This window comes from Glycine soja, chromosome 19, assembly GCF_004193775.1.
Source record: "Glycine soja cultivar W05 chromosome 19, ASM419377v2, whole genome shotgun sequence".
In the NCBI taxonomy this organism is placed as follows: Eukaryota; Viridiplantae; Streptophyta; class Magnoliopsida; order Fabales; family Fabaceae; genus Glycine; species Glycine soja.
Genome location: NC_041020.1, coordinates 46,980,731 through 47,002,370, shown reverse-complemented (window position 1 = coordinate 47,002,370; position 21,640 = coordinate 46,980,731). Strand labels below are relative to the sequence as shown.

Below are 21,640 nucleotides of genomic sequence, written 5' to 3'. Positions count from 1 at the left end.
AAGTGAGAACACAACTTGGTAGCACGAAAGATCTACTTGTTGGAATTTTAGGGGATTCTTAGCGGAATCTAAATTCATAGATGATTTTTTTTATCTATATATTCTTCTTAAGATGTGTTACAGAATACGGTACAGATAATGGATGATCATCCAGTTAACAACATAATCGGATGATTTCATAATTCTTCCTCAATCGGAATTTCTTTATTCTTCAATAGGACCTTTGTTACATTGGCTCCTTATAGCGTGTTAACCTGATAGATTTTCTATTATTCCTAATGGGTCGATATTGCTTATTTAAGTTCATATATCATCAATAAAATTTACTAATGATAAATAATTAATATAGTTGTCTTATAATATTAGTTCACATTAAATATTTAAATAAAAAATTTCAACTTAATAAAAAATAAAAAAAACCACGAAGCACATTCCATTTTGGGTCCCTGTTTCATTAGTCTTACCAAGTCAACATCTTGTTTTCTAATTATGTAACCTTCCCAGCAATGAACACATAAATAAACTAGGTCTAACATGAACCATATAAATGAGAACCCTGCCAAATTTTTCCACAACAATTACCCCACATCCAATTTTCAGCACCCACGCTCAGAAATAAAAATCCACCACCCTGCTCCTTCATTCCAACTCAAGGTTCACATTCCCTTCCCTTATGACTCTCTCACCGTGTATCAACTTGATGGCAGTTGCTTGGCCATCATGGATAGGAAAGTTAATAGTCATAAAAGTTATTTGTTGCCTTGATTATTTATTAATATTATTGTCTGTTCTATCGTCGTTAAGGTTGTTTTTGTGATGTTAGGGGAAAAAACACTGCAAGAGGTGTCATGGGTTTTGAATTTTTGTTGTGGGAGGAAAAACGATGATGAGCGTACTACATGTATGTAGGTATGGTTGGATCAGGAGCTGCACTTTCTGCAGTTTTATTCATTAATGGCAGAGGACACGTCTTTTATATACGCATGGCTTTGATTCCGTGCTCTACACGTCTTCTTTAAATTTTTATTTGATGATCATATGCATGTTTGTTGTGGGCGTGCATATATGTCGAATGTTATGTTCTTAATTTCTTGCGTTAGGTCAAATTTGTGTTCATTTGGAGAAATGGGCTATTATTGCAGCAAAGCAAAGCTTGAGACTAAAATTTGCAACAAAAAAAAATAGCATAAAAAGTATAATTATTTTAGCATGTCACGTTAATTCAACTACCAGAGATAAAATTTATAAATATTTTAAAAAGTTAAAAATAAAATATATCAAACTAATTTGTCTGGAAATATATTTGTCAAAAAATAAAATGTTCAATCTCATGGAAGAAGGGACATAGAAGAAGAGAAGGAGAGTAATTTTTTCCTAAAATAGAAGTAACTAAAATTATCTTCAATCTCATGACATTTTTTTTGGATAACATATTTTTTGTCTTTAAATATGTTTAAATTTATAGTTTTTTCCCTAAACCTTTCAACTAGTCTTAATTCTCAAACTTTTATTTTCTGTGGTGTTTTAACCATTTTCGTCTATTTTGGACGATAAGTAATGATGTGGTGCTTGTTTTATTATTCTGATTATTATTTTATTATTTTTTCTTTATTGGATTTTTGTTATTGATTTTATGTATGCCTAGTGTGTGATGGCATTCATTGTTGTGTTCTGTCTCATGGGATCTTTCGTACAAGAACCAAATTTACATTATAAACGGGGGGGGGGGGGGGGGGGGGATTCATGCGTTCAAAGATTTGGATGTAATAAATGCACAAAATTTATTGATCAAATTAAAGCCCTCATTAGTGAAAATTTGTGAAAAATAATTTTAATAGCTTATATTGACCAATATAATTTGTTATCAATGAAAGTCATAATAGAATCCATCTAGACTTTGTTTCTATTGTGTGCCATCAGTCCATAAACACACCAAAATGCTAGTTTACTAAAACACCAATTCCAAAAGTACCATTTTTCTCTTGCACAAATTCAATCTAACATTAAACATAGTAGCAGAACAACATACGTTTATTACTTCCACAGCATGGATCACATCACAACAAAAAAACTTATGACACGAAATCAAAACACATTATTTCTTCTTTTTTAAAAAAGGAATTTAAAGGAAACACATTACTTCTTTTTTTAAAAGGGAATTTAAAGGAAACACATTACTTCTAAATCCATCAATCTTCTAAAATATATCAAACATCTCTATTGTTTAAACCACAAAACATCAACCTAATCCTACCCAATGCATTTCACAACACGTCAACCCAACCATTACTGTCACTAGCCACAACATAATAATCACCCTTATTAGCACTTTCCCCTTCATTCTTTATTCACCTAACCTTTTCAGCTTCATAATTGTATCCATTTCGCCAAATAACTCATCCATAGGTTCTGCTTAATTGGTAACAATATCATTCATACCTTCCTGTTTAGTCCTAGGTAACTATACATCACAAACAACAATCATAGGATACACAAAAAATGCTTCATCTCTAAAACATTAGAACTAATAAAAAAAATATTATCCCAAATTGAGTAAGAAGACCAAATACACTTGTTAATTAGGGCATCTCCATCAATAAAAAAGTAGGACATCTCAAAAACATCCTTTCAAAGTTATGTGTGCTTCTTGCATTGAGAATATTTCTCTCACCACATGCACAACATCTCCACCTTTTAATTGATGAAGAATATAACTTGTATGCAACTTTCCTCTTCTTTGTATCTGATAATGCCAAAGCTTGACCATGGAGCAACATATTAGGGAATAGAGATCACAGAAGAAGGAAAGGCTAAGGCAAACATTTAAGTGAACAATTTTTCCAATTAAAATTTGATGTTTTTTGAAAGAAAAAAATATAAAATCCAACTCATAATACTTGTGTTCATGAAAATTCAATTTCTTACATGACACACCACGATAAGATGCAATTAAAGTTCATGTCACCACTTAACACAAAAAATATGAATTATTGATACGGATAAAATTAGGAATAGAAATTATCTAAAAATTTATTTAGATACTAAAAACATGGAGATTGCATAGTTTTAGAGAATAAAACTTAATTAATCCTAAAAAAATCAAAATGTTCATATTTAATATATAAATTATTTTAATTTAACAATAAATAATTTAACTTATGATATATGTTATTTTCCAAAAAAAGAAACTATTAAAAATAAAGTCAAAATAGATTAAAAAACACGTGATTAGAAAATTTAAGTATATAGATAACTATAACAAAAAGTAATCAGAGATGGTAAAGAGAGAATTTTATTTTGCTAATATGAAATTTACACTAACAAAGAGAAAAAGAGGTGTTTAAATGTTTTTGATGAGAAAAAGGGATGGAAAAATGAAGTTTTGTTTTGACGCATGCGGTTTTTTGAGTGTAATCGGTCTTCCAAATATGGCTCCTTGAGAAGAATGAGTAGCAGATGACCCCTTATTTGCTTCTATTACAATTACAAAAGCTCATCTCCGTTTTCGTCATCTTCCCCAAACCCTCGCCGCAAAGGCCAAATACTCCCACACCCAAATTCCTCAACTTCAACACACCACACAATAATAACGGAATCCCTTCTTCCGCTTTGATCCCACTCCTATGCCCAAAAGGGTTAGCGCTAACAACAGAGAAGGAAAATAAAATTCGCCCCAAGATTGAGGTCTTTACCAAATTCGCCCCTCGCATATTCTCAATTTTACTGAATCTCCGTCTCTTATGCGTTTCTTTTTCCTTAAATTGCGTGCTTAGGTTTCCAATTTGCTGTTTTTAAATGAAGGATTTCGTATATTTCGATTTTGACTGTGAATTGAACCGCAATGTTATGCACAAGTGCCGCCGCGTCACTCCTACTGATTCGAGTTTTGTATTCAATTTTTGAAGCCGTGTTAAAGAAAATAATCTTAATTGAAATTCAACTTTGAGTTTGAGTTTAATTCACTGTGTTCAAGTCTTTTTTTTTTTTTTGTGAAAAGTGGAAGAAAGAAGTTATAGTTAGGTTAAATTGGCAATATTGTGGTTTTTGGTTTGATTTGTTTTGTTTTTTTAGAATGATCAATGTGATTGCTGATGGTTTCGTGTAACTCAATTGCAGTTGAATAAATAGTGGTTTGTGAGGGTTTTCTCTCGGGAGTGATTGGAAGTGCATCAGAAGGAACCTGTGCTGTTGTGTAATAAGAACATTTAATGGAAGATTTGGGAGGTACCCGGTTTGATGGCCTCAGCAATGCTGTGAGGAGGAAGAGGAGTCAGACTTCGCGCAGGCCTCGGCCTGATTCGCAGCATGCTTCTGAAGGTCAGGAACTGTCTCCCTTGTCTTCGACACCTTCGGAGGATACTGGTAAGGCCTCTAGTGATGAGAATGTTGGTTATGATGCAAATTCCAAGAGAAAGGAATTCAATCTTAACCATTGTGTCTCTCAAACCTCCTCTGGTACTGGAGCCGAAGATGATAAATCCCATAAAAAGAGTAAAAAAGATGAAGGATTCCACACGTTTTATAATAATGAGCCTGTACGGAGCGGTTTGAATAATAAACGCTGTAGTGAAGGTGTTCTTGCTCCAGCAAATTGGAAAGGCTCTAGCAAAGTGAAGGATAGCTTGGATTCAGAGTTGAGAAATGCAGATTTGTATGGTGGAAGGAATCCTGAGAGCATGGGTTTGGCACAGTTTGGTGGCTCTCAGGATGGATTGGGGAATGAGAACCGGGTTAAAAAGGTTAAACTCAAGGTTGGCGGAGTGACACGCACTATTCAAGCCAATTCAGCAACCAATGGTGCTTCGGGAAGTGGATCAACAATGAAGAACTCTCGTTCATCAGATGCCTCCAGACCACGCCAAAAGCAACAGGTATTTCATTTTGGACACAACCGTAGCTGATATCAGAACTTATGTTGTCATCTGACTCCTCAACATTTATAGTTATATAACATGTTAGAGATATAAAACCATTCAAATGCTTCCATATACAAGCTTAAACTTTTAGGAGAATTGGTCTTTGACTTGTTATCTGAGCCTCTATGGCCAAGTAGTTATGAATTTGATCCCTTTGTCCTAATTCTTCTTAATTACATAAAATTTCAATGAAAGATACTATTATGGGCACATGCCTTGTCAATGTGCCAGGCCCAAAGAGCTCTTGTGTGAAGGAGAGTGTTAGATTTAGAATTATTTAAGTACTTCCACCCAAAAGCTTAGTTTCTCTGAGATACCTTATATGGGTTTTGGTTAGAGGATATTTGTCTTTTTTATAATTAACCATTAATAGGTGAGAAGTCTCTATAAAATGTTATTTCATGGGATTATTGAGGCATATCTTATCTAATTTGTCTGGGAATGGGAGGTTGGTACCAGCTTTTTAGATCTCACTCTTATGGAAGTGTATCTGTGATCTTGATTTCTTATATAAATATTTTCTCATTTCTTTTTTACTTATAGAATCTGATTTGATCACTCTCATCAATCTGTTTTATTACAGAGTAATTCAGACGATAATAATTCTCCTTCTGATAAGAGGAGTCGTCTACAAGGTGTTCCGTGGAAGGATTTCTCAAGGGGTGGTTTTGGTCTTGGGAAGGAGGAATCATTGATGGGGAAGATTTCTGGAAAGAACACATCTAGTAAGCTGGGAGACAAGTCTGAACCAGTTCGTAAGAGCAAGCGAGTACCAAAGAGACGTGTACTTGATGGGGAATTTGGTGATGATGATGATGAGGATGATGAGATTCGGTACTTGGAAAAGCTGAAAACGTCAAAAGTTTCTGCAGTCTATAGAGATGAAGAAGAATTAAGCAAGAAACATCGAAGGCTATCTAGTGTCTCTAATTTGGAAAATGCTGCCCCAAGGTCAGCCAAAGATGGTAAGAAAAGGTCTAGATCTGATAGAGTGTATGAGGACACAGATTATGAGGATGAAGAGGAGTCAGGGTCTGATGGTGAGCTTGAGGATAAGAAAAAAAAAAAACAGAGGAAGGAATCTGTTGACGTATTGATGGACAGTAAGAGGGAAATGACTCTTACGACTCGTCAACGGGCCCTTCAATCAAGCAAAGATGCCTCTGCATCTAGTTCTAGTTTAATTGAGTTTCCCAACGGGTTACCACCTGCCCCACCAAGAAGTGAGCATTTATCTGTACTGTATTTTTTTTTTTATCAATGTCATACTCAATCATTAACCATGTTGCTTAACTACAGAACAAAAGGAGAAGCTTTCAGAGGTCGATCAGCAATTGAAGAAAGCTGAGGCTGCACAGAGGCGTAGAATGCAAGTTGAGAAGGCTGCCAGGGAATCTGAGGTTTGTTTTTGTTCTCTCCAAATTACAGTTTTTTTCTTCTCAATATGTTTGATTTTACACTAACAAGGCATGTCCATTTGATTTCATTTTGTAGGCTGAAGCTATCAGGAAAATACTTGGTCAAGACTCCAGTAGGAAAAAGAGAGAAGAGAAAATAAAGAAGCGCCAGGAAGAACTGGCACAGGTATTGCAATTTCCTACTATCTTCCAATTTTTTTGTATTGCTATCTGTTTTCTTATATTAAATTACTCTTTGCAGGAAAGGGCAGCCAATGCACTAATGCTTGCATCGAATACCATCAGATACACAATGGGTCCGACTGGAACGTTTGTGACTTTTTCCGAGGAAATGGGGCTTCCTAGCGTATTGAACTCCAAACCCGTCAGGTATAAGACCATGCTAATTTTATGTATTGGACCTGTTAGACCATCTTCCTGACAAGTTGCTTATATATTTTTGGCAAATAAAATGAAAAAAATGAAAACTGATTTTAAAAAACTGTTATATCATAAAGAAAACTCAGTGTTTGGCTTTACCTTTTTCTATGATTTGACTACAATAATTGGACATAAATTAGATATGCATGCATCTATCACGCTTTGTTAATTTGATGTGTGGGTCTTTGTCAGACTGGCTTCCTTAGAACTCTCTTTAGAATGCTTGACCAGTAAAATAAGGAGAGAAAATGGATATTAAAAATTTGTGCTGTTTTATCAATAAAGAAATCTTAGCAAAGTACATTTGGCTTTAGCTGTTCGCTGATTTTTACAACTACAAATGCTGGTCAGAAGTTTGAAACTCGTGTTGTTTGTTTGGCAAACACATCAAAACTTTTCTTATCTGCTAATGATATCACTGCGTATTGTTTCAGTTATCCCCCACCTCGTGAGAAGTGTGCTGGTCCATCTTGTACAAATCCTTATAAGTATCGGGATTCAAAATCAAAGCTTCCTCTTTGCAGTCTCCAATGCTACAAGGCTGTCCAAGAGAAGGTGGTGGCTGAAACTACCTGTTGATGTTGTCAATGATCTTCTATCACTGGCTTCTTCCAGTTAGTTATATGGAGCCATTGATGTTTTTATCTTTCACAGGGGCTTTAGCTAAGCAACTGTGAGTTGAGCGTTTGGTAGAGAGCTCATATTGCCGATTGTGTATTTGCTTTATTATACTTTTCTTTTTAATGCTGATATAATAGGTTGTGATAATGGCATGCAGTTAATTAGGAATGATACATATATAGCACAGACAAACCTTTCTGGTTATTATTGCCCTGGCTTTTTTATTAGCAATACTAGACGAGTCATTTTGCCACTTGCCCCAGTAATTTGCAAAAGGGAAAATAATAGAAACTTATATGATTTGTGATGAGTGCATGGTTACTCCTTATAAAATAGTCAATAATGCATTGTTAATTTGTTATGTTGCTTTGATGTTGCCCGTGATCCTGTCGGTATGACAGTATCACTGGCTTATGCTATTAAGTAATATGGCACATATTGCTTAATCACACTTATTTTAAATGCGGATGCAAGAGTTTATATGATCCTGGTAATAGAAATGGAGGGCATACAGTCGCACATGTTTTTTGCGTCTTAATGCTCTTTTTTGCTTTTCTTAATTTAAAGGATTGCATAACAGCATCACTGACACTGAGGTGGGCTCAAATAAAAGCTTGGCATTATCTTTGGAGGAGCGGAGAGAAAAAAAAATTGAAAAATTTGAAATAGATAAAATTTTGATATTTTTATTTCTTAAACTTTAAAAAATTATTTTCATTCTCGTCGTTTGAAACTTTGAATATAGGATACACGTATGAAGGCAAATGGAGAAAAGTGATGGTAGACTGAAATGTGAATTTTAAACTTGTTCATTCCTCTTGTATGTAAAGAAGTAAAAAAAAAATAGTCTAATTTAGTTGATTAACATAGAGTATATGACTTATTGTAAATTTTTTAATATTTGTTTTTTATTTTTACGTATAAAAAAAAGTCTCAGAAGTATTTATTTGATAAATATTTATCAAGTATATGCATTATTTATAATTAAATAAGAAATAGAGTTACATTAGTTTTATATAAATTATATATTGTTTTCACAAGATAAAAGAGCTTATTAAAAACAATTTATTAACAATCATTAGATTTTTTTTACTATAAACGAATTTTTTGAGATTATGATTAATATATTATCTTTCAATTAACTTTTGTTTCTCCATTTTACCCCCAGTATTTGTTTGATTTAAATATCAAACTAGCCATTATAAATATCTTCATACTTTTTCTTTGTTATTTTATTTATTATAATTGTTTTTAGAAAATATATAACTCAAAATAAGTTGTAAATAAGTTTTTCCAAAAAAATTATATGAAAAATTAGTACCTAATTAGATTAGTTTGGATACTTTTTAAAGAAAATATTTATAAGAAAATAAATAAGAGTATATTGATTTATTTTAAAAAATATATATTTTAAGAATGTGCAGAAAAAACATTTTTTTATAGAATTTTTATGAAAAGTACATTTTTCATTATAGCATTAAAAGTACTTTTATAGAAAAGAAAGTGATAGTTATAAATATTTTAGAAAACAATCAAAGTAATTTTTTTCAAAATAATTGGAAAACTATATTTTTTTACATTTACAATTTTTAAAAGTTTAAACTAATATATTTAATTTTTTTAAAGTGATCTTTTATGAAAAAAAAAGTTAATAACAATAATTTTGTTTATAAATAAAAAAAATATAACTCTATTATACATTAAATTAAATTTATATAATAAATTATCAAGTAATTTAAATTTTTATGAAGGCATGTAAACCTTATTTTTAATAAGAGTTTTTAATTTAATATTTAGTTTATTAAAATTATACAAATGTTATTTTTTTGCTTTATATGTAACAAAGTAACTCTAATAAAGAAAAATATTTGCGGATTATTCCTCCCCTAAATTGTAAATTTGAAGTAATAATTAAAATGATTAAAGAAAATAAGAATTTTGCATTTCATTCAGTATAATCTAGTAGTATAACTTAGCTTTATATTAAAAAAAATCTAAAATAAAAAGAATTATATTAGTAGCTTCTTCATAAAATTGAAGCAAGCAAAGCAAATAGTAAAAATGGCGAACGCACCCTGCCTTCGTTGCAGCTCTCTTGCTCTTCACTGCTCAACGCACACTTCTTCTTCCTCTCACTCTCAGAGCCTTTCTCTTTCTTCACACACTTCTCGCCTCTCCTGGTAACCTATACGCCACACAATCTACATTTTACTTTTCGTTTCCATTTTTACGTCAACTCAGGTTTAGGGTTTATGAAATAAATAAAAAATTCATCATTTTTCTATTCTTTATTTGCGCATAAATTTCTACAACAATCCCTCCTGCAATGACTTGCTGGAAATTGATAGGGAATAAATATAGTACTAAGAAATCTCCTGGGAAGGTGAAGGCCGTGTATGCTAATGAATTTTGGGCGCCTGAGAGGAGTTCACGTCAGGGAATTTGGTCTATCAGGTGTTTTATTTATCTTATTTGTTTTATGTTCTTCTGTTAGGAATTTAGGATAATTTTTTGCACTTGCAGGAGAAAAATATAAGGGGGTAAGATGAAATAAGTTACCCTCACAAGTTAAAAATAACTCATGCATAAGCTAATTTTAGCTTATAGTAGAAGATTAATTTATTTTGTCTTCTTATTTTCTTTTTCTGTAAGTGTTTATTGAAAAGTTTATCCAAACAGTATTTAAAGTTTTAAGCTTTTCAATATGCACAAGGACATGGACCACCACCTATGGTGCAGGAGCGGTTCCAGAGTGTTATTAGTCAGCTTTTTCAATATGTAGGCCCTTTTTCTGCCCTAAGGTTGAGTGCTCGCCTTCTGTTTAGTCTGTCTTTCAACTACTAACAATATGTTTTGATATTTAGAGAATAGTACGTTGTGGGGGAGCTGTAGATGATGATATGTCTAACATCATAGTTGCCCAGCTTCTTTACCTTGATGCCATCGATCCTAACAAGGTTTGTTCTTCATTTTTAGTTCTTAAAAACTCGTGGTTTATCTTCTTATAAAGTAGTTCTTTTGAGGATGACATTCAAATTTCAATACTTATATTTTGGTTTTTCCTCATTTTTAATTTGATTATTACCCTTTGTCTGCTTTAATCTTTTTGTGTATGCTTTGAACTCAATTTTGGTAGTGCAAAGACTTAATCAACTACTAATTATGTTGTTCAGGATATTGTCATGTACGTAAATTCTCTGGGAGGATCAGTTGCAGCTGGTAATAATTATTTTTTGTGAATCTGCCCTGCATTAGTTTACTGTATTCAATCTATGCCTAGACTTAAAAATGCAATGCATTATTTTATTTTAAAATATGATGTGCTTCACTTTTCCTTTTTGTCAGCCATGGCAATATTTGATACGATGAGGCATATTCGACCTGATGTGTCCACTGTTTGCATTGGACTTGCTGCTAGCTAATGTTTAGTTTTTTTTATGGCAATATCACCTTAATTTCCATAGTTACCCCCAGTAAAATAGTCATCCCTTGATCTTTATGTGTGGCAGAATAACTTGTAATCTTAACACACTTCCTCGCGGTATTTGTGGCATGATGTTAGAAAGGAAGCCAATCCTTATTTGACATTGGGTAGAGTCACTTATTTCATTCACTGGGATCATAATGTTCACTTGGAAGGGTTCCAGGATTTCAAATTCCTCATTAGATTAGCATTGACAATGCAACAACCAAGCTTTTTATTACTAGGTGGGGTTGGGCACATAGACCAAATGATGCCATAATATTTTATTGTGAATCATTGACCTCTAAATCCCTTTTAGTAGTTTTTCTATAGTATTTCATAGTTTCCCTCTACCTCTAGTGATAGGGCTTTCCTCTATCTAATCTACTCTCCTTACTAGGGTTTCTATACGACTTATCCACACACTCCCAAATCATCTATGGTGATATTTTACCACTTCTCCACAATAAGTGTTACTCCAACTTTCCCTTTGTTGCATTCATTCCTAATCTTATCTTGTCTCTGCTACATTGTGTTTTCTCTACTGTTGGCCTTTCACCACCCATTCCTTAGTTCCATACACCATCATAGATCTTATGCTTGTGTCTTGAAGTTTCCCCTTAAGCTTAAGCGGTACCTTTTTGTTGTTAGTCTCACAGTCACAGGTAATACTAAAACTGTCCTTTATTTCATCCACTCCCCTCTTGAATCCTATGGCTTATATTTCCCTCTATTTCTTGTTAGCATTGATAATATGACACTGAAATTGATTTTTAGTTGATTGTACACTTGGCATTAAATCTTTCACGTATCCATACTTATATCTATTGACCTTTTCATGAGCAGTATGGGTGCCATTCTGCTTAGCGCAGGGACTAAAGGTAATGATTCTTTTAACTTGCAGTCATTTTGTTCCTTATTTTTGTTTTTTTTTTTTTTTTTGGTGTTTCTCATTTCCCTGTTTTCTCGATAAAAGAAAAATGCTTCTTCTAAGTTCTAATTTTATATCCCTCCTTACTTCTGAAGGAAATAGATATAGCTTGCCAAATTCAAGGATAATGATTCACCAACCGCTTGGTGGAGCTCAAGGAGGACAAACTGACATAGATATACAGGTATAGGCTCCATTTTCATTTTTCCACCTTATTTTTTTACATAAACATCTTTTTTTGTTTCTAATAGTTTATATACTATGATCATTTGAAATTAAAGCATGTCTAGGTATTTGAAGCCGAGTAAGTGTTCTGGTAGAAAGACCCAATTTCTTTTTTAATTGCGCTTGATGAAATTCCAAAATAGAAGTGCATTTTGTTTATGTAGCAAATGGACCAAATTGGTCCTTAGCAGTATTTAAGTTCTGATGTTTTCAATCAGAAATGACTTGACACTGTGCCAGAGTTATTCTCTTTGTGACAGCTCACTTTAAATTACAATTTACAACTCTGAGGTTTGTTCCTGTGGTTCTAGTACAATAAGCTAAAATGCTGAGTATTGGATTAAGTTGCTGGTTACATCTTGCTCTTGATTATCTTATTTTGAGAAAGTCTCTTGGAATTGAAAAATGAAAAACTTGGGTCTGTTCAATCAGTAGTATAGTTTAATGCAATTTTTGCATTTTCACCAACCAAATCAACCTAATCAGCTCATGAAAAGTATAATTTATGCAATCCAATTGTGATCTGATGAAGTTCAAATCCAGTACCAAATTAGTTTTTTGTATATGTAAATTTTTTATCAGTAAAAGAAACCCTAAAAACCCTATTATAGTTTTTCTTTTCCGTTCCTTACCATTATAATGTTTTGGTTTCAGTAGGATTTTTGGTTACATTGAATTCCAATTTGTTTTGAGCATCTTACAATTAAGCAGTGATAACACCCATGAGTTTACCCAAGGAGGACCTGATGGATTTGATAGTTTTATTGCCTTTTAAGTCAAGTAATTCTTATTAGATATAACTGATTATCAGCCATGATCCTCAGGCAAATGAAATGCTGCATCATATTCTTTGGCTTCTTATTAGACCGTGATTTTTTCTTGAGTGCGAAAGAAGCCAAAGAATATGGATCTCATAGACGGTGTTATCATGAATCCTCTCAAAGCTCTCCAACCATTGCCGGGTGCAGCAGAGGGTAATGATCGGGCTAGCATTTGAACTTGAGACTATTGCTTAGTATTTAATAAGAACGATCATTTAGATGCATGTTTGGGAAAATTGGTGAGGCCAAAAGTAATTTTGCCAATAGATCAAGACCATTGCTTTTGTGTTCATTTTGTGTTGGACCGTTAGATTTGTGCATCACAATAAAAGCAACGGAAAACAAACATACCCTAGGTTGTCCACTCTAACTTCATTTTGTTACACAATAAATTATAAGTAACAGGGGAAAAAATGTGTTGAGAAGAATGTGTTTTAGAGGTTCTGTTAGTTTACCACTTTCCATCCTTACTTTTTTGGCGGCTCCTAGTGGATAAGTTTGAGGGTAACATTAACAACTAATTTCGTGTTTTTAACTAAGAAATCTACATCCTTAAAGTCTTTTCGTATGTATCCATAGGTAGAAGTAGAATGGAGCCGTGCACGTGTGTTTTGGCCTATGTATTCGTGTACGTCTGCTTCGGGATTTGGATTCGCACGGCTATTGGATAAGGTCTCTGCAATTGGATTCCCTCATAATAATAATAATGGAAATGATGCGAGGCAAACGTGACCTTTTCTGTGCGTGTTCATGTAACCGGACATTAAAGTTACGGGATATGATAATAAAATCTGAAAAAACGATTAGGTTAGATTAGTTACGTATACTTACTTTAAAACTAGAATGGATATGCATCAATAGTTAATGTAGTCGTGCTTTCTGGTACAACAAACAATTAATCATACAAGAAAGGCAAATCATGAAACGATTTGCTTATAGGGTGTGATAAAAAGAATTATTATTTAATCAATAAAAAGCAAGATTACTATTATAAATGATGAACTTAATTAGAATATTCTCCGTGTAAATGTTTCCGATAAGATCATTAAGTTTCATGATAATTATTTTGAATGTTATATTTTTTTAACCCTTTGATGTATCAAAAGAGAGAGTTTATCTGGAGTTTATTTGAGAAGTAACTAAAGTCCGATCAAAATTATTATTATTATTATTATAAATGTTTTCGATTAGATCATTAAGTTTGATAATAATTATTTTGAAAGTCATATTTAAGATAATTTTTAATTAATTCAAAGTTAACAATCTTTATACTAACAATGTATTAAAAATAAATTCAAATGATTTTTAAAAATAAAATATAGTATTGGGTACATGGATGATTAACACAATCAATAATTATATGAAAACTCATACCTAAAATGCTTGTCGCATTGCTTGTTTTTAGTTCCCACATATTTTCTTTTGAAGTGAATCATGTTTTTCACATTGACATCCAAGAAAAAATTATTATTTATGATAAATTTATTAATTTTTATAATAAATTATTTTAAAAGTCACTTATTTCTTTATCTTAGGAGGTAAGTAAAATCTAATAAAAAATTATTTTCGTGTTAGGTGTCTAAACAATTCAATCTTAACTTAAGTACATTAATTACTTGTATGTAGTTTGATTAAAAATCATGTATTTGTAATTCTTGTTGAGGGGTTAAAAATATATAGCTTTTATTTATTTATTTATTTATTGAGAAACATATTACTTTTATTGAAAGTAAATAAAAGAACAATGTATTTTCAAGTACCAAAGGCATACATTTAATCCGTGCTAAATTATTCTGTATTTACATATGTATCTCGTAATCTAGTAATGAATGATAATTTAATCCCTTTTTATTTTTATTATTTTTATATAAATATTTTAGAATATTTTTTTTAAAAAAATAAAGTGAAAGTAACATAACATTTTTATAATTAAAAATAAAATAAAAAAAATTCTCATTCGACCTTTGAAATTGTTTCATCAAACTGTGGTCTATGGATATTGATTTCAGTTGTATGAGATAGATTGATTATCAATGAAAAATTTCATCCCTACAAACCGTGAAAGCAAAGCATACACATTAAACGCAGAACCGCAACGAACTTAGTAAAACCATGTGGGTTTTGGCATCTTGGGTAATGGAACTTTCAACTTTTAGAGGATCTAAACTTGAGTACTATAGACCTTTTGGAAGCATATTTCTCCATCGATGATGTTAGTGCTACCAAAACGAAAATAGGGTGGCACTGGCAACTGTTCCACGAAACGAACCACTCAATATTCATGATAGCAAAATATACAATAAATAAAATAAAGCATGTCACAACTGCCGAAAGAAAGCAACCCAGGTTCTGCTGAGTGCTCCTTAGACACCAGCACTAACTCGAGAACCTCGTGCCTTCTTTTAATACAAGTAAATGACAATAATCCCCCTACTCCTCAATCTTCTTCAGTTTCCCTTCCAAACAACTTCATTACCACTTCCGTGGATTATGATCCTTTGCACAACATCTCCACCCTCTAAATTTTTTTTATACGATCAAATACAAAATCATTTCACTATTATATAATTTTTTTTAAGAGACAACATGTACACAATACTCATGATCTAAGCGCAAATAATTTCCCGCTAGTTAATTTTCACGTTCAATGTTACCATAATTGGTACATGAGTTAAGCTGTTAGAAATATTTTTCATTAAACAAATATTATAGCAAAAGTTTTTTTTTTTACAATATGTTTTTTTTTATGCATGTAGTATAAAACATTAGAATTTAATAATAAATGTACTGATTGTAAAATACTTTTAAAATAATTATCATAAAAACTAACAAAATTTATCATACATAATGAATAATAGTTGAATGATAATATAAAATATTATACAACTATTTATGTATAACACTTTTTCTCATTATTGTATGTTCTTTTTTTTTAGCATCTATTGTATATTCACAAACATATAAGAAACTTAAAATATAAAATTTATTAAGAAATATTTATGTATTAATGTCAATATTAAGATCATTCAGTAAAATGTATTTTTAAATTTTTTTACACTACATCAGCATATAACAAAAAATGGATGCTAAAAAAAGAACTTACAATAGATAGTTCCAGTATCAAAATCATGAATATTATGTATTACATGAAAACTTGTTATATTCTACCTAGCTAATGCATAATATAGAAATTGAATACAGAAATAAATTGTAAGTCAAGCCATCATTCTTTAACTACAAAAGCTGATGATTTTGTCTACACACTAACTCTGCTCATGCCAAAGTGATGAACTATGCTTAGTTGTGAACCAATAAAAGTATAAGATATAATCATATAAATAAAGGGTACAAAAGAAAGAGAAAAAATTCCGAATTGAAAAACTAGATGAAATTAATGGATATATAACATGGATGAAAACAATACATAAACTAGCAAAGCAAGCACCGAGAAAACAACACTTGAATCAAGAAGGGGCAACGGGAATCCTTTCATCGGAAAAAATGTTTCTCGTAAAGTGCAAGAAAGATGAAGACATGGGTAACTCCTCAAGCTCATCGAAAAAGTCAAGCTCTTCGTTTTTGGAAGCAGACAAGTTCTTAAGCTGTGCAAAACAAAGAGGCTCTTCCTCTAAGAGGAGATCCATTCTGTCATGGCTTTTCTCCGTGTTTAGTTTGAAAGGATCTTCTTGTTCTATAATGATGTCTTGGCCGGAGCAACGTATAGGAGATTGCAAGTAATGAAAATTTTCTTCATTTGTAACTTCATCACTGGGCTTATTATTATCCCTTTGCTCTTCTTCTAGTTCTATATGTTCTTGGTCTTCCTCCTTTGTGGTAGCTGAGAGGTCTTGGGTGGTTTCGGATTCGGATAATTCTTTTGGTTGTTGGGGTGAATTTGTGGTGATGGCAGTGGGGCATGGATGGTTATGTGTAGAGGTATATGTGATTATGAGCATTGAAGCATCAGTTCGGCATCTCTCTACTTGCTTTTTGGCGGAACAACCTTTGGATGTGCTGCACTTGTAATAGCCCCTGAATAATTGTAGCAAAAACAAACTTATAGATCTTGCAAAAATTTAGTAAATAATTGAACTTATTTTAATTACGATTTGGAGACCGGCTCGAGTCAAGTAGAGCTATTATACATGTTAAAATTCTTTTTTCACGCGGTTACATATTCAGAGTCGAATTCGAGACCATGTTAAGTTAAAATAACGTCAATTGATCCATGTGATGGATGGTTAATTAGCTTGTGTTTAACTTAATTGTAGTGTGAAAGTAAAACAAAATAATTAGATTTTGCTGCCTCTTGGGTCTCAGGGTCTGTGAGTGTGAATGTAGTTAGGTGGATATCCTAACCGAGTGATTCAATTTGACTATAATGCAATGAAATGCAACAACTAACAAGAACTAAAAGGCACAGACACTAAATTGATAAAAAAAAAATTCTTCTGAATTATAATTTTTATGTGGGTTTGGAATCACGAGGAAGGACAAGCAAAGACTGTGAATATGGACTATAGACCACCATCTTGTAGCAGAAAGAATGTACACCTTGGATATGGAGACCCTTTGATCGGTTTTTGTCCATATTTCCTCCAAGACCAAAAATCCGAAGGTAGCCCTTCATTCTTCAGCTTGCCAACATTCTCTCCTGTCCTCACTGCCACAACTGTTTTCTCAACCATTTTCCTGTCACATGCACAACATATATTATATATATAAAACTTCCAAGCACCAGTTTAACAAAATTAGAAGAAAAAAAAGGTAGTTTGAATATTTCAATTTGTTAACCAAGTATTTAACCCACCTTTTCTTTGATGTTTGAGTTTCTGATTTGTGCTCAAAAGATGCTTCTTCTGACTCAAGTTGGGAGGAGGCACAAGTATTATTGTCCATAGCTATGTATGTATTTCTATTTTTTAATGTCTTCGTGCAAGCTTGATCTGAGAAATGGAGGTTTCCGGGGTAAGTGTATGAAGATCAGAACTATGATTGATTAGAGAGAGAAAATATAGTATAGTAGGAAGAAGGACAAGGGAAGAGATAATAGCAAAGCCTGCAAGTTGCTTTCTCGCTTTCTTTTCACTCATTTAATATAAAGTTATGAGCAAGTATGCACATATCACTAACACCACTCTTACAATGAAATTCGTATATATGGGTATTGGTTTAAATTTGTCTCCATTTTGATAAGGAATATCTAAGTTGACTGGATTCAGGTTTAGATTTTGAGTTTATTCGATCGGGGACGGAGATGTCACTACTCATTTCATACTCATCCCGTAATTGCTTAGTTATTGAAATTATTAAAATTTTATTAATTACTTGTCAATTTTTTTTATAATTTTTATATAATTTAATATTTTGTTTCTTAATGATTTTTATAGATAAATGTAATGTAAATATAAATATTTAAAAATAAATGTGTAATAATTATTTTTTTTTAAATAAGATTTTCAATAAAAAAATTTATAAAAAAAAAAAACTTTTTTATAAATCTGAACCAAGGAATGAGTAGGGATGGAGATACGCAAAGGATACGAATTTTAACCCATCAAATATCGAAAATAGATATGAATATATATCAGAGAGTCCAAATAAGAGATTGAGAAGGTAAGGCAATACCTATTCTCACCATGCACCGGTTGTCATGTCTAAACACCGCCTCCCGAGTAACCCCACTGACAGCCTTAAATAAATTAATTTAAGAGATATTTTCCAGAATTGGCTGCACCAAGGTTGGCCATGCTCGTTACTACAGAGAATACACAACTGCCACGTGGAATACATATCCTATGTGAAACCAAAAATGCAATCCCATTTGTGAGGAAATAAGCGAGAGCTTTCATTCAGTCACATACTAAAACTATGTTCGGTGGCTACACTAGTAGTCCAAACAGTCCCATTTCTTTTTTTAGTTTTCTTACATTTTTTTAACGTAATTACTTCTTTAACGTAAGTTAATTTAAATGTGTACCGATAGAATTGATTGTTGATCAATAATGGGTACACCAGTGTTGCGTTGGCTTGACCAAAATGGGATGAAAATGTTATTTTAGTAATTTATCAGTTTAATTATATTAGCATTTATTAAGAAAACAATTTATTTTAAAAATTAATCAAATAAACTATCTTTTATATATATTATGAAATACTTATATATAAAACACGTATACAATATGACAAAAAGTAATTTCACCTTCCTTTTACTTGGGCAACTTTTATGTGTATTGTGCGTTTAAATGTATTATATTAATTTATTATTTGATATGTTGTATAATATTAAAATATTAATTACTGTTGATTTAGTAATGATTCAATTACAGTTAAATCAACGTTTCATAAATTTTAACTCATTTTTTTAAACTTAAAAAAATGTGGGATATAAGTTTTTATACTTTTTAAGTTAATATTTTTAACTTTTGGGTTAAATTTTTTTTAAGTTTTAATTTCTTTTAGAAAAAAAAGCTTACATAATTATTATAAGCTTTTATTGAATATTCCTTTCAATAAAAGAAGATACAAAAAGACCTTAAGAATTATTCTAACGAAATAAAGAATTCTAATGGAGTAACTTTCATGAAAATTAATCGAAAAGAAATCTATTATTTCAACACAATTCCAAAATAAAGTCAAGCGACACCCAAAACGAGAATCTACTTTCCGTTTAGGAATTTCCAACCTATTTTAGGAAGAACTTGGTGTAAGTGAAGATAAATTAAGATAAAAAGATAAAGAAAATTAAAGGCAATAAAGCTCAAATTAAAATACCGTGGAGATAAATACAATAAGAGAATTTCGAAAGTTGAATTTGATCGAAGGTCCTTTCAACATATCGTAAAGATTATTTATATAAAATATATTTAAGTCTATTTTTTATATAAAATTAAATTAATAATATCTAAGTTATATTATTATAAAATATTTTTTTCAAATATATTATAATTTTGATTTATCATCACATTTTAATATTTTTGTAATTATTTTACTTTATCAAAGTTTTTCTTAATTTATATTTATATTTTATTTAAATGTTTTATAACTATTATATTTGAATTTTAAAATTTTACATATCAATATTAGAATTGTTAATTATATAATACATGGACAAGCAATTTTATTAATGTAAAAAATATACTACTAATTAAATAAAAAACTTATTAGTATAATTTTTAAAATAAGATAATAATTATTTTTAATTAATTAAGATAATAAACTTAAGTTTATTATCTTTATAATAATTATTTTAAAAATTATACAATAAGATTTTTTAATTAATTAGTAATATATTTTTTACATTAATAATATATTAAAATTAAGCTCTATAAACCCCGTTTCAGTATGGGGCTATCCTGTTTTTCTTGGATTGGAACCTCATTCATCTTTGTCTCAATTTCCAAAGATCCAGTGATATGACAATTGAATTTCATGGAATATATATTATGATTAGGTGGGCCTACTTACTTTTGTGGATGAGAAAGCAGAAAAGGGCCTAGCAACACAACTTGGAAGTCCAATTTAGATTGTCAGGCTTCAAAAAAATGATTAACCAATCCATAACCTCTTGTCCCAAACAAGATAGAAGAAAATAAAATAATTCACCACTCCAATCCAAGGACTCTCTACCTTTGTTCTATACCAACTGCCCACCTTTTTAAATTAATCCATTAGCAGTTAAAACTTCACCCTTCACCTGCTGCTCACAGTCACTTTCCATCGTCAAGAGATGAGTTTATTTTACTGTCGATTCAATTTAAAATTTTGATAGTTATTTTATTCAAATTTGGATTCAATTCAATAACAACTCATAATATAGGAAATTAGATGCAAGTCGATCGGACTTATAGACATTATATATTATTTTTAATGTTATGTATAGCTGAATTATAAAATAAAGTAAATGATATTAATATTCAGTATATTTTACGGTATTAAAATTTGTAGAAGAATATATAATACTAAGACGGATGAGAACAACTTAAAATGTATTTTGAGTTCATTTCAAAATACACTGGTACTGTGATGATCACAAGTTAAAGGAATAGTCAATATCTAACAGCAAATTTATAATATTTAATATTTTATTCTAATTTACTCGTTTCATAAATATAAGGTCCACTGTTTTAGAATTATTATATTGTCTTGTTCTAAAAACAATTAACCTAAAAAATAAATTATTAGGACTTTTTTTCTTCCCTTAAGCAGTAACCAACCAAGATATGTAGTACCCAGATGAAGAGATTATCAATATTACATTTACAGTGACACCTATATTTTCTCCTTATGATTATGAATTATGAATTTATGATAACGGAGGCTCAATCATTCACTTTGTCACTCATCCTTCTCTCTCACTAACCGCAAAATGTGTATAAAAATACCGAATCGTGAAATAACGATCCATCTTCCGGTTACTTTATATTAAAAAATTCTAATATTTAAAACACAGAAAAGATTAATTATGGATGTGAATTTTGGATCAATCTTATATATTATTGAAAGGTGGGAACCACATAACTGTTGATAATCGTTAAATATGAGTTATTTTTTATAATAAAAATATCTTTAAAAATATTTATTTAGCAGTTATTTTTATCTTAAATGATATGAATTGATATTTTTCTTATTTATGACTTGTAAATATGAAAAGGAAACATTAAAATAAAAAAGATATAGAAAATATCAAAAATATAAATAATGAAGATTTTTTGCATTAGCTCCAAGTTTACCCCATCAAGTCTACCTCATCAATTATATAACAAGAGAGTCAAGCCAACTCCACTCTAGCAATTATAAAAAAACAAGTTAAGTCAAGGAGAAGA

General features: G+C 31.1%; 2 protein-coding genes and 1 pseudogene across 2 annotated transcripts; 2 read left to right on the top strand and 1 right to left on the bottom strand.

Moving 5' to 3' along the window:
* Nucleotides 1–3,365: 3,365 nt before the first annotated feature.
* Nucleotides 3,366–7,690, top strand: LOC114399543 (calponin homology domain-containing protein DDB_G0272472-like). The gene is made up of 7 exons (XM_028361750.1): nucleotides 3,366–3,684; nucleotides 4,117–4,871; nucleotides 5,500–6,139; nucleotides 6,216–6,316; nucleotides 6,411–6,500; nucleotides 6,576–6,703; nucleotides 7,189–7,690. Exons 2-7 carry the CDS (start codon nucleotides 4,209–4,211, stop codon nucleotides 7,331–7,333), a joined length of 1,767 nt encoding a protein of 588 aa, XP_028217551.1. The 5' UTR covers nucleotides 3,366–3,684; nucleotides 4,117–4,208; the 3' UTR covers nucleotides 7,334–7,690.
* A 1,731-nt stretch (nucleotides 7,691–9,421) lies between these two features.
* LOC114399544 lies at nucleotides 9,422–13,229 on the top strand (annotated as a pseudogene).
* A 2,794-nt stretch (nucleotides 13,230–16,023) lies between these two features.
* On the bottom strand, nucleotides 16,024–17,945 carry LOC114399121 (probable WRKY transcription factor 65). Its single transcript, XM_028361235.1, has 3 exons — nucleotides 17,626–17,945; nucleotides 17,370–17,507; nucleotides 16,024–16,847 (listed from the first exon to the last, which is right to left on the bottom strand). The coding sequence occupies exons 1-3, from the start codon at nucleotides 17,712–17,714 to the stop codon at nucleotides 16,280–16,282; spliced, it is 795 nt and encodes a 264-aa protein (XP_028217036.1). The 5' UTR covers nucleotides 17,715–17,945; the 3' UTR covers nucleotides 16,024–16,279.
* Nucleotides 17,946–21,640: the final 3,695 nt, after the last annotated feature.

What these genes read in the sequence shown, in the direction of transcription:
- LOC114399121 (XM_028361235.1), bottom strand. Translation starts at nt 17,714, where the DNA reads ATGGACAATAATACTTGTGCCTCCTCCCAACTTGAGTCAGAAGAAGCA. An exon ending in ACTCAAACATCAAAGAAAAG is followed by an intron (nt 17,508 to 17,625) that starts GTGGGTTAAATA and finishes TGCATGTGACAG; the next exon opens with GAAAATGGTTGAGAAAACAG. An exon ending in AAAGGGTCTCCATATCCAAG is followed by an intron (nt 16,848 to 17,369) that starts GTGTACATTCTT and finishes ACAATTATTCAG; the next exon opens with GGGCTATTACAAGTGCAGCA.
- LOC114399543 (XM_028361750.1), top strand. Translation starts at nt 4,209, where the DNA reads ATGGAAGATTTGGGAGGTACCCGGTTTGATGGCCTCAGCAATGCTGTG. An exon ending in AGGCTGCCAGGGAATCTGAG is followed by an intron (nt 6,317 to 6,410) that starts GTTTGTTTTTGT and finishes TTCATTTTGTAG; the next exon opens with GCTGAAGCTATCAGGAAAAT. An exon ending in TTGAACTCCAAACCCGTCAG is followed by an intron (nt 6,704 to 7,188) that starts GTATAAGACCAT and finishes GTATTGTTTCAG; the next exon opens with TTATCCCCCACCTCGTGAGA.